The sequence below is a fragment of the Sebastes umbrosus genome, chromosome 5 (assembly GCF_015220745.1).
Source record: "Sebastes umbrosus isolate fSebUmb1 chromosome 5, fSebUmb1.pri, whole genome shotgun sequence".
Lineage (NCBI taxonomy): Eukaryota > Metazoa > Chordata > Actinopteri > Perciformes > Sebastidae > Sebastes > Sebastes umbrosus.
The window spans coordinates 27,053,949-27,067,907 of NC_051273.1; the positions used below are offsets into that span (position 1 = coordinate 27,053,949).

A 13,959-nucleotide genomic window follows, 5' to 3' on the forward strand; every position below is an offset into this window, starting at 1 on the left:
ACTATATGTAAAAATGCAAAAATTCAGCTTTTTTTAAAAAACACTGCAGTCAGAATCACAACATATCTCATGTTAGGCAGGGATAGGCTGCGAAACAAACCCTTCCACAAACACGCCAAATATTGTGTAATCAGGAGATATTTGCAAATCCAAGCCAATCAGGCCACATGAACAGCATCTGGCCTTAAAAGTGGTACAAGGCTTGATAAAAGCAATGAAACTTTAGAAATTCAGGAAGATACCATGATGGAACTGCGACTTTGTTATTTTCTAACCTGCCACCACTGCATGGTTGGCGTGGTTTCATCTACATATGAATAGTTTATTTTCTCTCTTGCCCTCTATTGTTTTGGTCCATTAAGATTTCAAGAGAATATGAAAATGAGAGAGCTTATCTACAGAGAACACTAGTTCCAAAGGAAAGCCGAGCGCCACCGATATCGACGCCATGCAAAACAGCCCGGGGATGCTGCGTCATCACTAACCTATAAGGATTTGAATATGTCAGGGGGAGGAGGACATGATTTATTTTTTGTAGATGCACATCTGTCCTCTTTCCGTCTTCCCCTACTCTTTGGTTTGCTTGTTACTGTTGCAGTTTCACCTGCAGTGAAAATAACCGGAAAATTACTAAAGTCTTGAAAGAAAGATGGATCTCTCCGCTAGTGTCAAGTTAATATCTCCTGATTCAACAAAACTCTTGAAAACAACTGTAATTCTAGTGCTTATCTCACGCTATTGGTATAGTTTATAAACTTATTTCAACAAAATAAGATAAATTAGGCTCAACTAGGGCTGTCCCCGACCAAAGAAATTCTTAGTCGACTAACACTCGATTTTGTCGACTAGTTGATTTCAACAGATCTGTAAAATTGAGTCTTTCTGTATGTCCTTCACATATCTCGAGAACAGTTCTACTTCACACTTGGCGGGTGTATTGATGGGGTCCCAAGGGAGCACAGTGTTGAATGTGGTGCAATTTGGCCAGATGGTGGTGCTGTAACAATGAACTTTAGGTTTTGGCTTTTAACTTATGAACCTTAGCTCTCAGAAACAAAAATATTTTTTCCTGGATTTTGTGGGTCCAGACAAATCTATCTATATAAGCAACGCCCATTTGCGTTTCAACCATTTTGAATTTTGTCCAAATCTGATTTTTTTGCTACTACTCCTTCGAATGTTCATCACCAAATTTGGTACAGAACAGCTCTAGACCTAACCGGAAAGAGTTACTTATTCTGATTTTTGATGTTCCGTACAGTTTTGCTCAAATGCTGTGGGCAGGGCCTATATTACAAAAAAATGTCATATCTCCTGAACGCTTTGTGCTATTGCGACCACAGTTGGTGGACATTTGTAGATATGATGTTTGAGTGACCATGGCAAATTTGGTGCCATTTGGTGCCATTTGGCCAATACGTGGCGCTGTAGCAGCATCATCTAACTATAACGGAAATATTCTCTGTCTGTCTGTCTGTATATGTATGTATGTATGACTGTCCTTCCCATATCTTGAGAACCGTTCATATAATCAACCTCAAACTTGGCGGATGCAAGCAGCCATACAGCGGTTCTTGACAATGCTGCCAACAGCACTTCTGAGGGCCAAGCAATTGGCCCGTTCCGGATGGGCACACGCTCCGAACGTGCACTTCACTAGTCACACAAGAGCACTACTTTTAATCTTGTGTTTATCAGAGATGTGCTCATAAGTTTCTTAGAAATCAGTCATTCAACATGAAAAAAGCATTAAAAAAAATTCAACCAGACTGCAGCCCAGAAGCTTTCGTTCATTTTTATAAAATCTTGTATAAAGATGTCTGTTTCCCTGCATGCTAATTAACTTACTTGTCTCACTCTTCAGGAAACAAATAACTCAACTTTTACTAGTGCGACTGGAGAGGTTGGGCTCTCAGGGGCAGAAACTTGGCTCTGCAGTGATTTATTGTTTAATTGAGCCGTAATTGATGCAATAAAAAAGCCTGGCTGCCAGCCAATCTCTGGGTTGTGTAACACCACATGGGTTAACGTGCAATCTACCATACCTGAGTATAGTAGACTACACCAAACGGAGCTGTGTTTTCTGACGGCTCCTCTGTGTTTGAAGTGCTGCAACTAACTGAAAGAAGAGCGCTGGGCCTTGAGCAGTCTGTGCAGGAGCTTTAGTCTGCTTGTAGGAGAAAGAGAGATTGTGGATTGTGTGTGTGTGTGTGTCTGGCAGTTTGGTATTTCCTGAAGGAGTTTCCTCCTACCGTCAGAGCGGAACCACCCTGGGGCCCTCAGCAGTCCAACCCACAGACTGACCCGGTACTGCTCCCAGTACAGAGAGAAACAGAGAGGCATGGCAGCAGCGTGGAGCCACGTTAGATATGAAGGTGTACGAATATAAAGGAGCATTGATAAAGATGGTGACACACAGGTTGTTATTAAGGCAGGAACGCGTGGTCTCGCCAAGCGAAGGCAGCGTCTCGGGTTCTGCTCCAGGCTGTAGGCAGCTCTCCAACGGTCTGAGAGTCTGGTTGCTTCTGGGATGCCTGTATTTGCAATACTTTGCAGTTATTTGTACCCTGGTGTCAGCGGTGTGATGGATAGGTGTATCTCCAGCACCTTTATAGTAATTCGTTGGAAGAGATAGCGAGGGAGCACCGAGGATTGCGGGCCAGGATTCCTGCGCTATCAGCCAGCCTCGCTCGGCGCTGGGCCTGACGAGAGAAACCTGCCAGACGAGGTGGAAAGAGAGGAGAGGGGGAGAGCCTTGTTGACAGGGTGAGGGAGAATAGGGTGAGCTATGTCAGCCCGTGTCTTTGCCCCCTAGTCCCAGCTGGGCTTGATTACCCAGAGTTCTCCACTGAGCAGCTTCGGGGGAACATGGCCGCCGTCAGACTGTCAGAGGAGAGAGATCTGGGCAGGGTTTCAGATCTGAACCTCCCGGACTGAACTGGAACCAGTGCTCGCCTACGCTGCCATGACATTTTTATAAATGATGCTGTTTTCTGTTTTTGAATGTTGGGCAGTAATGTGAGGATTATGAGGAAAAAAATCAATCTTCCAAATGTAGTTTAGGTCCTGAACATTATCGCAGGTTCTCTATGCAGCATTTTTGAACATCAGTGTTTGGACTATATTTCCCATAAAGTCTGCTGCTTCCTACCCCAATAAGAATGTTATAACCCAGACAAGCTCTACTAAGTTCGGGCAATTGGAAATCCAATTGAAAAAGTGGAGATGTCCATTTTTGGCTAATTACCTGAAGTAAATATTTGAAAATTCAAGGTATGATGTTGTTCCAAAACTCCGTTAAGTGCAATACTGCCAGGAAGTAGTACTGATCATTGATGTGCAACAAGGAAACAGCAGCGGTGTTTCCATTCACACATTTTTATTTGCATTTTGAAGTATTGCTTTAGAAAAGCTGCATTGAAACGGCAAAATTTGATTAAACTTCCTCCATTGCGGAACAAAAGTTTTTACGTTCGCTTGAGGTGGTTTTTGCCTTAGTCAAAAAAGAGTTGATGCACTAAATGGATTATGGAAACATCTTTGCTGAATATATTCTGATGTCACTAACATTTCACCCACATGACTGATCAGCTGTTTCTGATGTCGTCGTCTTCTCGGATATTCCCACAACGTGCGGATGCTTGTCTTCATCTCTGGACGACATGAAATATGGCCAGTACTAGCTGACATGAAAGAACAATTAAAACTCGCCCAATTGAAACAAATTCCTGAAGGCCTCTCTATATTTTTCTCTCGTAGATGGTTAGATGGCCAAGCCGACTTGATTTGTTTCTGGTTCGCTACCTCTACTTCCTGTGGTTTACTGGCGGTCTACAGCCATCCGAGCTTATAGCAGCAACGTCTGACGAAACTACGCCCAAGTTTATCCGCTCCAAACCAGTTAATGGAAACACGCCTAATTCGCATTTCTTTTATTGCGACATTTCAAAAGTTTGCTTAATATTCTCTTGAAAATCAAATGGAAACACAGTTAGTAGATCCAAACCTCTGGCGGCTGACAGTTATGTTGTCCCACAGTATATCATCATTTCGCCCAACCCTGCACTTTTGAGGAGAGCTGCCAACATCGCATTGTTGTGCCCTAAAACAAACTCCTATTGCAAACAAATACATTTCCATCTGATTGATGCCAATTAGTCCTTGAGCATTAAATAAAGTCATTGGGCAACGTGTCCTGTTTACATGCTTAGTTTTAACATGAGTTAAATCCAGCGTGCAAAGTTTAGAAAAATACAATTCTGCAATGAATTCATGAAATCATTATTGATTTACTGCCGTGCTTTTTACTGAAGCGTCAGTTCTGTCAGGATGTATTACTCCTGCAGGCACTGAACTGTGGCACCTATTTTTGTCATATAAATCTTAAGCATAAGTCATTTTAAGAATTTGAAATGATGAGACAAACGCCCAATGCAATTAATTTTCTGATGAGGACATTCTCCCAAGAAACTTATCTAATGAAGGCAAGTATTGGCAGAAAGTGTCTTGTTTAAACCATAACCCTTATATCAGAATGGGCCGCTTCATGCTGATGGAGGTTGTGATTAGTAGTGACTAAAAGGCTCCATGTAAATATAGCTGATGTAGAAAAAGCCAACTATTGCTTATGATAACATGTCAATGTGCCAGTGTTTAATTTATTATTATTTAAATGACTCAGTGATTCATTTTCTAGGAAGCGGGATACTGTGATATTTGTCAGTCTTGAGAAACCACCTCATAAATGCATGAAACGAGGTCTACTTGAGATGATGTCATCCCTCTGGTGTCTTCATTGTGATCGGCGACAGAAGGAGTAAAGCGGAGCTGAGAGCCGAGAGGTTGAGAATGACAGGAAAGGCAGGAAGGAAGGAAAGGAAAGGAGGAAAGTGAGCGAGGGATGGAGGTGTAGCAGCACCGGCTCAGAGCTGAGTCGCTGAGATTTTAATGTGTGTCTCTGCGAGTGTGAGTGTGTGTGTGTGTGTGTCCCATAGAGCGGTGTGTTTATAAATCACAGAGTCAGGCAGTGTGTGTCTTGCAGGGCCGGTGTTTCCTGCAGTGTAATCTGAGTCTCTGGTGGAATGTGTGAACCACATCCGACTCCACTCCACTCGAGCCCCCGACTCACTCAATATCCCACTGTAAACAAGCCAGCTCTGCCAGGGTTTCTAGAACGGGACAGGTAGAGTCACTATAACCCCCCCCCCCCCGAGAAATAACAGAATACAGGAAATGCTTCAAAATAAAAGCGCAGTGGTCAGCGAAGGTCAGTGATGGGAGGTGATATCGAACTGTGACTTTCATTCACTGCGTTTTCTGCAGTGAACCTCCACCTCTATGACTTTTTCATTACGTATGTGCGTGTGTGTGTGTATGTGTGTGTGTGCGTGTGTGTGTGTGTGTGTGTGTGTGTGTGTGAGAGAGAGAGGTTTAGACAAAGAGGTTAATTGTAGTGTGACCTCTCTAATGTCTTTCCCTGGCTTGTTATCTTGATTGGGTAATTAATTCTGGGGCTGCTCTCTTCAGTCGCCCCAGTATTCACACACTCATATGTCACACACACACACACTTGTGAACCCTCCTGAACTCAGGAGCCCCGACATTCCTGTAACCCTAAGGCTGCTTCGTCGCATTATTTTTCCTCTCTCTCTCTCTCTCTCTCTCTCTCTCTCTCTCTCTCTCCCCTCTTTCTTCCCTCTCTCTCTCTCTCTCTCACTCTTGCTCAATTTATTTCTCTTTCTCACTCGATCATTCTCGAAGCTCGCTCGTCTGTCTTATTGCGCTCCCTCCCACCTCCCCTCCTTAACGGCTTCGACTCGAGCAGTGGAAGAAGTATTCACATTCTATGCAAAAGTAGCAGTACCACAATGTATAAATACTCCAGTCCAAGAAGTCCTGCATTAAAATGTATTTAAAGGAATACTGCTGTTTTATTAAAACTTGGGTTTTACTGTTGTAGCTCCAGTCATCAGTTCGGTTACAGTAAGACGTCAGTGTAGTTAAATTATCTAAACCTCTATGGAGACTTTCGTGTCTTTGTTACCAAATCAAACAGAATAGATGTGAGAGCAAAACTTTCCACACTGTAGTAAAAAAAAATAGATTAAAGAGCAAAACTAACGACACTACAATCAAAAAATGTTTCATTCCAAGTAAAATAAAATTGTAATTAAAAAGGTATTAATCCAAATCCAAAAATGTTGTCTGCAAATCAAAAAGTTTTGTTTGCAAATCAAAAAGTTTTGTTTACAAATCCAAAAGCTTTGTTTGCTGTGAGCTGAATCTCGTGGGCGAGAACCCATTACAATATTACAGATTGTTAAACAAGACCAATCTACATGCACCAGTACAAACATAACATTATTGCCATTACTAAGACGGATGTTATGTGTAATTAATTCATTATTCCTGCTCTGTAAAACAGAGTGAACACTGCCACAATGTCGTTAATAATACTTTATAGCACAATAAAACCGAGTGTGGCACACAGTGTGGCAATTATGGTTGTTCAACCGGTAGATCAGTGTGTGAACTGTAATTGATGTTTACCACAAACAATTTGGATAATAGCCTTACATTTCTTTCACCATTGTTCTCCCTTCCAAATAATGTTTGGCTACAATTTGTCTGATCATCTGACTACTTGCTTCACGCCCTGTCTGACCTAATTTTTATTGCCCTGTTGTTTACTTCAAGTAAGTATAGGAACCACAAAGCTGTGAGTTATCGTAGTGTTCCTTTAAAGTATTATCAACAAAATGTTCTTACAGTATCAAAAGTTCCAGTACTGTTCTGCAAAATGTCTCCTCAAAATGAGTATTATGTTAGTACGACAGAGAATGAGGAGTCACAGGTGTAGGCAGGACTCAGTGGTGAGCAGATTTTAACATGAACATCAGCTTCATGGTAGCAACATGCTAATCTTTGCATTCACATTGGGTGGAACCTCACTATTCAAACACTAAACATTACTCACGGCCCGACCGCACCACAATGTTTTCACTAACACCGTTAACAAAGGCCGAGCACATATAAAATATGACTTGTATACACAGGTTTGATTGCTCCCGGTGAATGCTGGGAGATTTTCCCACACACTTGTCTCCCCCCCAGGATGATACAGTTATTTTATTGGATTATTACTGATGCAGTAATATATAAGCCACATTTTAACCTAACAATTTAATCTAGTACAGTGCTTATTATTATTTTAGATCATCATGTTTTGTATGAAAATCTTTATCTGCAAACTCTCACCTCCCCTCTTCGAGGCTTGATTTTTGAGCATGCTCTGTCTGCGGGACTCGAGCGACCACTTCCTCCGAGCGACAGACAGCTGGCTGTTTTTCTCCCGGCTTTATCACTCTATCACCAGCCACCAGACATAGAAAGAGAGAGTTGGTGCGAGAGAGACTCACACTCTCTCAGGTTCTGGCTCTCCCTGTTTGGGCACGATGAGAACGGCAGATTATTGGGGCTGATAAGATGAGGAATGCTGCTCAGAGAGGAAACGCCGTTCTGGAGGAGATGTAGCCTATAGAGGACTATTCCCTCCTCCTCCTCCTCCTCTCCATATGTCATCCAACCCCCCCAACGCCCACCCAACACCGGGCTTTTCCTCTCCTTCTGTCTCCTTCCACGCTGGAGTGGCAGGATAGAGAAAGGAAAGGAGCAGGGATTGAGATCCACTGACCCAGGACCGATGGGCATGCCCATTCAAGCCTCCCTCTTTCTCCTGCTCGCCCTCCTTTTACCTGCTGCTGTTACTTCATTTCTGTTCAATAATGACATGCTAAATTCAGGACTGTCAGTGCAAAACAGTTTTCACTGGAAACACTTTCCACTGAAGAAATTGCCACTAGGAAAATTGTTTGAAAGAAGTATGAAGATTATCCAAAACTATATCTGGAACAAGTTGTTACTGTTGAGTTTTATCATTTTTCACCTCATTGTGTTGAGGTGAAGAAAAAATAATCCTTCAAGACACATATCTATAAACTTGGAGAACAAAATCCCAAACTTTCCGATGGCTAAATACCGCTATAGGAAAGTGAAGAATGTGCTTTCTCTTAATTTGGTTGAAGTATGTAAAACATTTAACCCATTATTGAGTTTTAAAACATTATTTTCTTAAAACATGCAAAAACAAAATCTAATAATTTCACTCTATTTTCAATATAAATCAGCTTGTGTTTAATCATTTTTCTGGGATTTCTAAAGGCTGAATTTGGTGCTAAAAGGCTTGTTAAGAAGGATGTTTTTGTAGTGAACGTTTGTTTGATTTATGTAAATTAAATGATCACCGATGTTTGAAGTATACGTGCCGGCTCAGACATGGGGTCGGGATTTAAAATAATTTTATTGACTCAAAATCCAGAATTGAAGCTACTTCTTGAATTTGAACCCTTTTGAAACACTTATTATAAAGCTTTAGCTTTTGAAAAAAAAATCCTGTGCAGCCAATTGTGGACATGCTCTCTTCTCTGATTGTTTAATATCAATATAAACAAGATATGAGAAAATCAGAAGAAAAACAGTTTTTTCTTCTTTTCTATCCTGTTAATTGTCTCACAGTCTCTTAGTTTAGTCCTGCAACCTCTGACCTTTTTTTAAATATCATCAACAAAAATAGCAGATAGAAAAGATTTGCTAGGAGATTTGTTAGAATCAGTGCTTAACAAATCTGGCTATACCAACTTGGAAACATCCAAAATAGAAACGGCCATCAGAACCCAAACCTAAGATATTTTTTATTTCTGAAAAATATTGAATATTTGAATGAGTTTGATCATGTTTTTCACCATACTGTGTTAGTGTTTAGAACAAATATAGAACAAAGCATTTGTCTTAACCCTGAGTAAACCATCAGACTCGATGCAGAGAATGGGCGGTGGCTGTGAGAGTCGGAGAGGAGGGAGGAGGTCGCGTGTTATACGTTAACATGTTCACAGAGCAGCTGAGGTGAAAAAGGGCGAGAGACTAATAAATAGTGTGTTGGGAGCTGAGAGTTGGAGACGGCAGATTTTGTGTGGAACCACCTTGCCTCACCCCGACACCGCCGAGAGCTCAGCCAAGGCCTGAAGTAGACCACATATATCACATCCACTGTGTGTGTGTGCATACTGTATGTGTGTGTGTGTGTCAACTAGAACTCCCCTCTGTATCTCTAACATTTATGTCACCTTTACCAAAAGAGCTCCTAAAATGGGGCTTGTTAGGTAACCTATGTAGAGTGTATGTGTTTGTGTATTATGGGTGACTGATGGGTGACTGAATGTAGACTGTTTTAGACAGTAGGTCTATAGATTGTGCCCAAAAATCAGTAATTCAGCAAGAAAAAAAGATGAGTTTAACTGAGAAAAGTTTTTTTTTTTTGTTTTTTTTAAGGTCATTTTATTAGCAGAATTATGTTATTTTGCTTTTCTGTTAATCCTGTTAATAATCTTGCAATTTTGCTATCCCTTCGGGGCATCCCCACCAATGCACTAATACACATTTGGAATCAAAAAAAATATTTGTCCACATTTGGATTCATACAAATAAATACAGAGCCAAGTTTCTGAACTATTCCAGACTTACTACATTTTAGAGAGAAAACTGGTATGTTTTTGTAGTTCATTGTGGTTACTGTAGTTCAGCAATCCTTTGTATTATAATAACATTTTACCCATCAGCTTTATTTTCCGCTTTACAACGGTACACTGCAACCACAGCAATCGACCAGGATCTCAAACAGGTCCCAGTTTATTCCAGTGATCTAAACCAGTGATTCTCAGTTACGCCCTGCGGGGTGTGTGTGTGTGTTACAAAGACACAGGCTTCACAAAATGATGTCTCCTCATAAAATGTATTTGCTGTGTCTTTTAAAAAGCAGCCTCTCAATCAAGCGAAGTTGTGCAAGAACACGAGTACAATATAGCATTATATCCATTACTCCCACATACAGACCTCAGTCAGTAGAGACTCTCAAAGATAGGAATGAACATGCACACAGTTATGCAATACATTGAGTAACCATAAAGGGCAACTTGGTGTCAGTCTGCAAAACAATAAAAAGTAAATAAAAAAACAAAGGACATTAAACATCATTTTAGTGGTTTGCCTGTTTTGCAAGCTGTAGCTATGTTAGCATGGTTTCTGGTGAGAAAAATGTTCTGTTAATTCACTGGAGTGACGGCCAAAACTACAAAAAATTGGAGCCAGATTGTGTCCAGAGTACAAGAAGCTGCTCAACAATCATCATCTACCTAAACACAGAGCAAGGCTGGGTGTCAAAGCTCCATCAGTGAGATTACACAACAATTAAGATAAGACTGGATGACATTTTCCTCCTCCTCCTCCTCCTCCTCCCTCCCTTTCTCACCCATTCTCTCTTTCTTTTTGTAGTATGATTGTAAAGAATGTTGTTTAAAGAAGGGAAATCATGTTGGCCTTTGATGCCTCCTGAAATATGAAACACTCATCACACACACACACAAAGCGCTACTTCACCCAAACTCTATTACACAAACGCGCAAACAGACTAAACACACATTTCACTTTTCACTGGAAATGACTTAACTGCACAGTTTCAGTTTGACCTCAGTGGAAGTGAACAGTCACCTGAGCCCCCCCACTCTCTTTTCCCTCCCCTCCCTCCAGCTCTCACTCTCTCAGTCTGCAGCTTTTTGCTGACTCCAGGAATTATGATCTGTTTCCCGTCCGCAGGAATAATAGAATACAGGAGGAGGAGGAGGAGGAGGAGGAGGAGGAGGGCGGGTGGGGTCGGCAGCAGCTTAGTGGAACAGTAGTGAGGAGTCCAGCTCCACTGTGGTTACACTCTGTGTGTGTGCTTTTATATCCAGATGTGCGAACGTGCGATATTTTCCTCTTCATTTCCATAAACTTCACACATTAAAAGATTATCCTCGGGACGTGGACACACACACACACAAGCAGAAAAACACAAATTTAAACCTCGATGATTAAGAGCCATATATCGCCGCCCTCCTCCCGTTATCTCGACAGTAAACGCCTCACGCATACAACCAACCGATCTCTCTCTCGCTGCCAGAGCCCTCTGGGCACTTAACACTATCGCCAGTGAGATCCAGCCGCTCGAGTGTGTTTGGAGTGTGTGTGGAGTGTGTCCTCAGCCGCGTAAATATTTATCACACGGCTCCCCCAGGAATTTTAATGAGCACTGATGGAGAGCAATCAACACAGCCGAGCCCAGAGGAGAGAGGAGGGAGGAGGCGAAGTGTACTGACAGTTTGTGATGTGATGTTTTGGCTTTTCAATATCACAAGTGGCTTTTACTGTTTCCCTGGATGAGGTTCACACTTTCCTGCTTTTCTGCTAATTATTTCCTGTTGTTGTTTTTTATTTATGTGTGTGTTTGTGTGTGTGTGTGGTGCATCGGTCCATCTGTAAATCGAGTTGTTAACTCTTTTAAGATTTGAGGTTGCCGTGTGCGTGCGCGTGTGTAGTGTAGTGTACATACTCATCAGGGTGACAGGGCCACCCTTTAGAGGTCACTCAACACATTGTGTGCAGGCCAAGCTGCATGGGGAGTCAGGGAAGGAAACCTGAGCTATAACTCACACAGCTCTCTCTCTCTCTCACTCTCACACACACACACATACACATATAGAAACACACACACACACACACACACACTGGACCTGACCTTTGACCTCTGGCTGGGAGTGGCGTATAACTGTCTTGGATTCCCTAAAGACGCAGCATCTCACAATTCATCTAAATGTATTTCAGTGATTAACTTGATGTAAAAGTAAACATAAAAGCAGTGATTTGTGTCCCCAAAGTATGTTAACACACACACAGACACAAACAGTTAACCTTTCCAACTCCAATCATCACAAATCAAAATCAAACCCGCAGAACTTCATTTAAATTCGAGTGAGATGCCAGGATTTCTAAAGATGCCAAATAAATCAGGCTAAATGTAGAGTGTTTCCATTTGATGGAACGGTGCAGCTAGAAAACATGAAGTCTTGGGTTTACATATTTCTCTTTAAATTTCAGTTATTTTTTTAAATTAGTTTTCCTACCTTAACGCAACTAAAGGGGACATATAAGAGAGAAAAAAAATTGTATTAAGGTGTTAAAATGTAAAAACATACATAAAATTACAAAAATCATATATTTAGAATAGGAAATCTCAGTTTAGTTTAATGAGCTTTTTTATCGTATGGACATATATATTACCAAAACAATCCAAAAATATTAATACAAATGCAATATGATGCATTAATAAAATAAATATCACTGTAATTCAGCTCCTCACAAAAAATGCTCTGTATAATATCTCTTAAATTCAGATCTTTTTCAATTCAATTTAAAATGTTGCTTTATTGTTAAGAAATGCGAAATACATTTGTGTCGCCGAAGCATAAAGAGACAAAATAGTGATTACGATATAACCTGTTGATGTAAGAAAATGATTAAAAATGAAGATTAAACAATATATCTATCTTATGTATGTTACCTTCTAGTGTATTGGTTCACAACCTTTTTGGCTTGTGGCCCTTAAAGCCAATAAAATGTCTCCTGTGGACCCTTTACCACCTGTTGCATAATGTGTCTGTTAGTGGCTGTTAGCGGTGGGATGCTCCTCGGATTCTTGGATTGTTTCATTTGAATAGTTTTAAAGCCTTGAAGATGTCAAACTCTCGGATTTTCAAAGAGAAAAGCAAATATATTTGAGAAAATTGGGTTAAAAAAACACAAATTTGTGTGTTCTGTATAATAATTTAGGATCTTGAAGAAGAAGAAAGACGACCAGTGGTATGCACATTACCACATAAGTCTCTTATTTCCTCCCTTTTGTGCTTTCAAGAAAGTCGAGGCGATGCTGGTGGCGTTGCGTTAGAAATCGACCAGTGACAGATTTGTGACTCTGAGTCTCAACATCTAGGAATGATGTAGTTCTCTCTTTCATTTGCTGGCAGTGTTTCCCCACCTGCACACACTTCTTACCCGCTCACACACCTGGTCGCACGGTGAACGCAGCCGCCTCCATGTTACCACAGACAGGCCGCAGCGTCAGGGCTCTGAAGGGAGAGACGATTTTTCCTTTTCGTGTCCCCATCGCTGTCGTAGTAGCAGTTCATCCTGGGTATAAAAAGCCCTGCAGGATCAGGGTTGAGTTCTTCCATCAAAAAAGCCAGCGAGGTCAAAGGTCAGGATATATGGGTCTGTTCGGAACATCTGGGTCTGCTGGGGACACGGAGACCGTGGGCTCCGGGCTCTCACAGCATTCTCGGCCGCTTTATCTGATTTTCTTTGAAGTCTCTGTATTCGCAGCCTCATGTCCACTACTGTACAAATACCAGAGACGCTACTGGACTTCAAAAACCACATCATAGTCTCCCAGCATGCATCCCTCCGAGAGAGAGTGAGAGAAGAGAGTTGTTTTCCTGAGAACGTTTGATGTGTCTCCCGTAAGGATTCCATGTAGGAAGAAAACTAATAATATTAGGGACTTTTTTTCTGCCTTTTCCTTACATACGAGTGCTGTAGGTGCTTTTGTGTGTGTGTGTGTGTGTGTGTGTGTGTGTGTGTGTGTTCACACGCCGCTACATGTTTGTGTGTGTGTGCCCTTATGTGTTCGTAGGTCAGCCCCGGTGTGCCGTGTGATTTATTGAAAGGCCTCGCAGTGATACCAGAATTCCTTTGCGTTAAATGCCTTCTCTGAGTGCCTTTTACTGCCTGTGTGCTTTATGAACCATGATCACACTCCATCCGTCTCTCGCTTTTACATTTCTAAAGATTATTTTTTATGGCGTCCCGTCTTTATTAGAGTGGAGAGTGTCAGGGAAAAGGCAAGGAGGCGGAGATGTTGAATGATAGGCAATGATAGGTTGTTGGCGAGTAGATATTTAAGTAAAGATTTGTATTAGAGTTGAAGAGAAATAGTACTCTTCACGTCAGAGCTTGAGAATCAAGGTTATGGCA

At 41.5% G+C, this 13,959-nt stretch overlaps 1 protein-coding gene across 3 annotated transcripts in view; it reads left to right on the forward strand.

The window, feature by feature from the left end:
* gmds (GDP-mannose 4,6-dehydratase) overlaps positions 1-13,959 on the forward strand; it is a 187,602-nt gene that overhangs the window by 163,362 nt on the left and 10,281 nt on the right. The window contains exon 10 of one of the 3 annotated variants that reach the window (XM_037770087.1): positions 1,518-1,759. The exons of the other annotated variants lie outside the window; for them this stretch is intronic. Within the exon in view, the coding sequence (XP_037626015.1) occupies positions 1,518-1,712 (195 nt within the window). The 3' untranslated portion in view covers positions 1,713-1,759. Of the gene's footprint in view, positions 1-1,517; positions 1,760-13,959 lie in introns of those variants that run through there. 3 annotated transcript variants of the gene reach the window in all.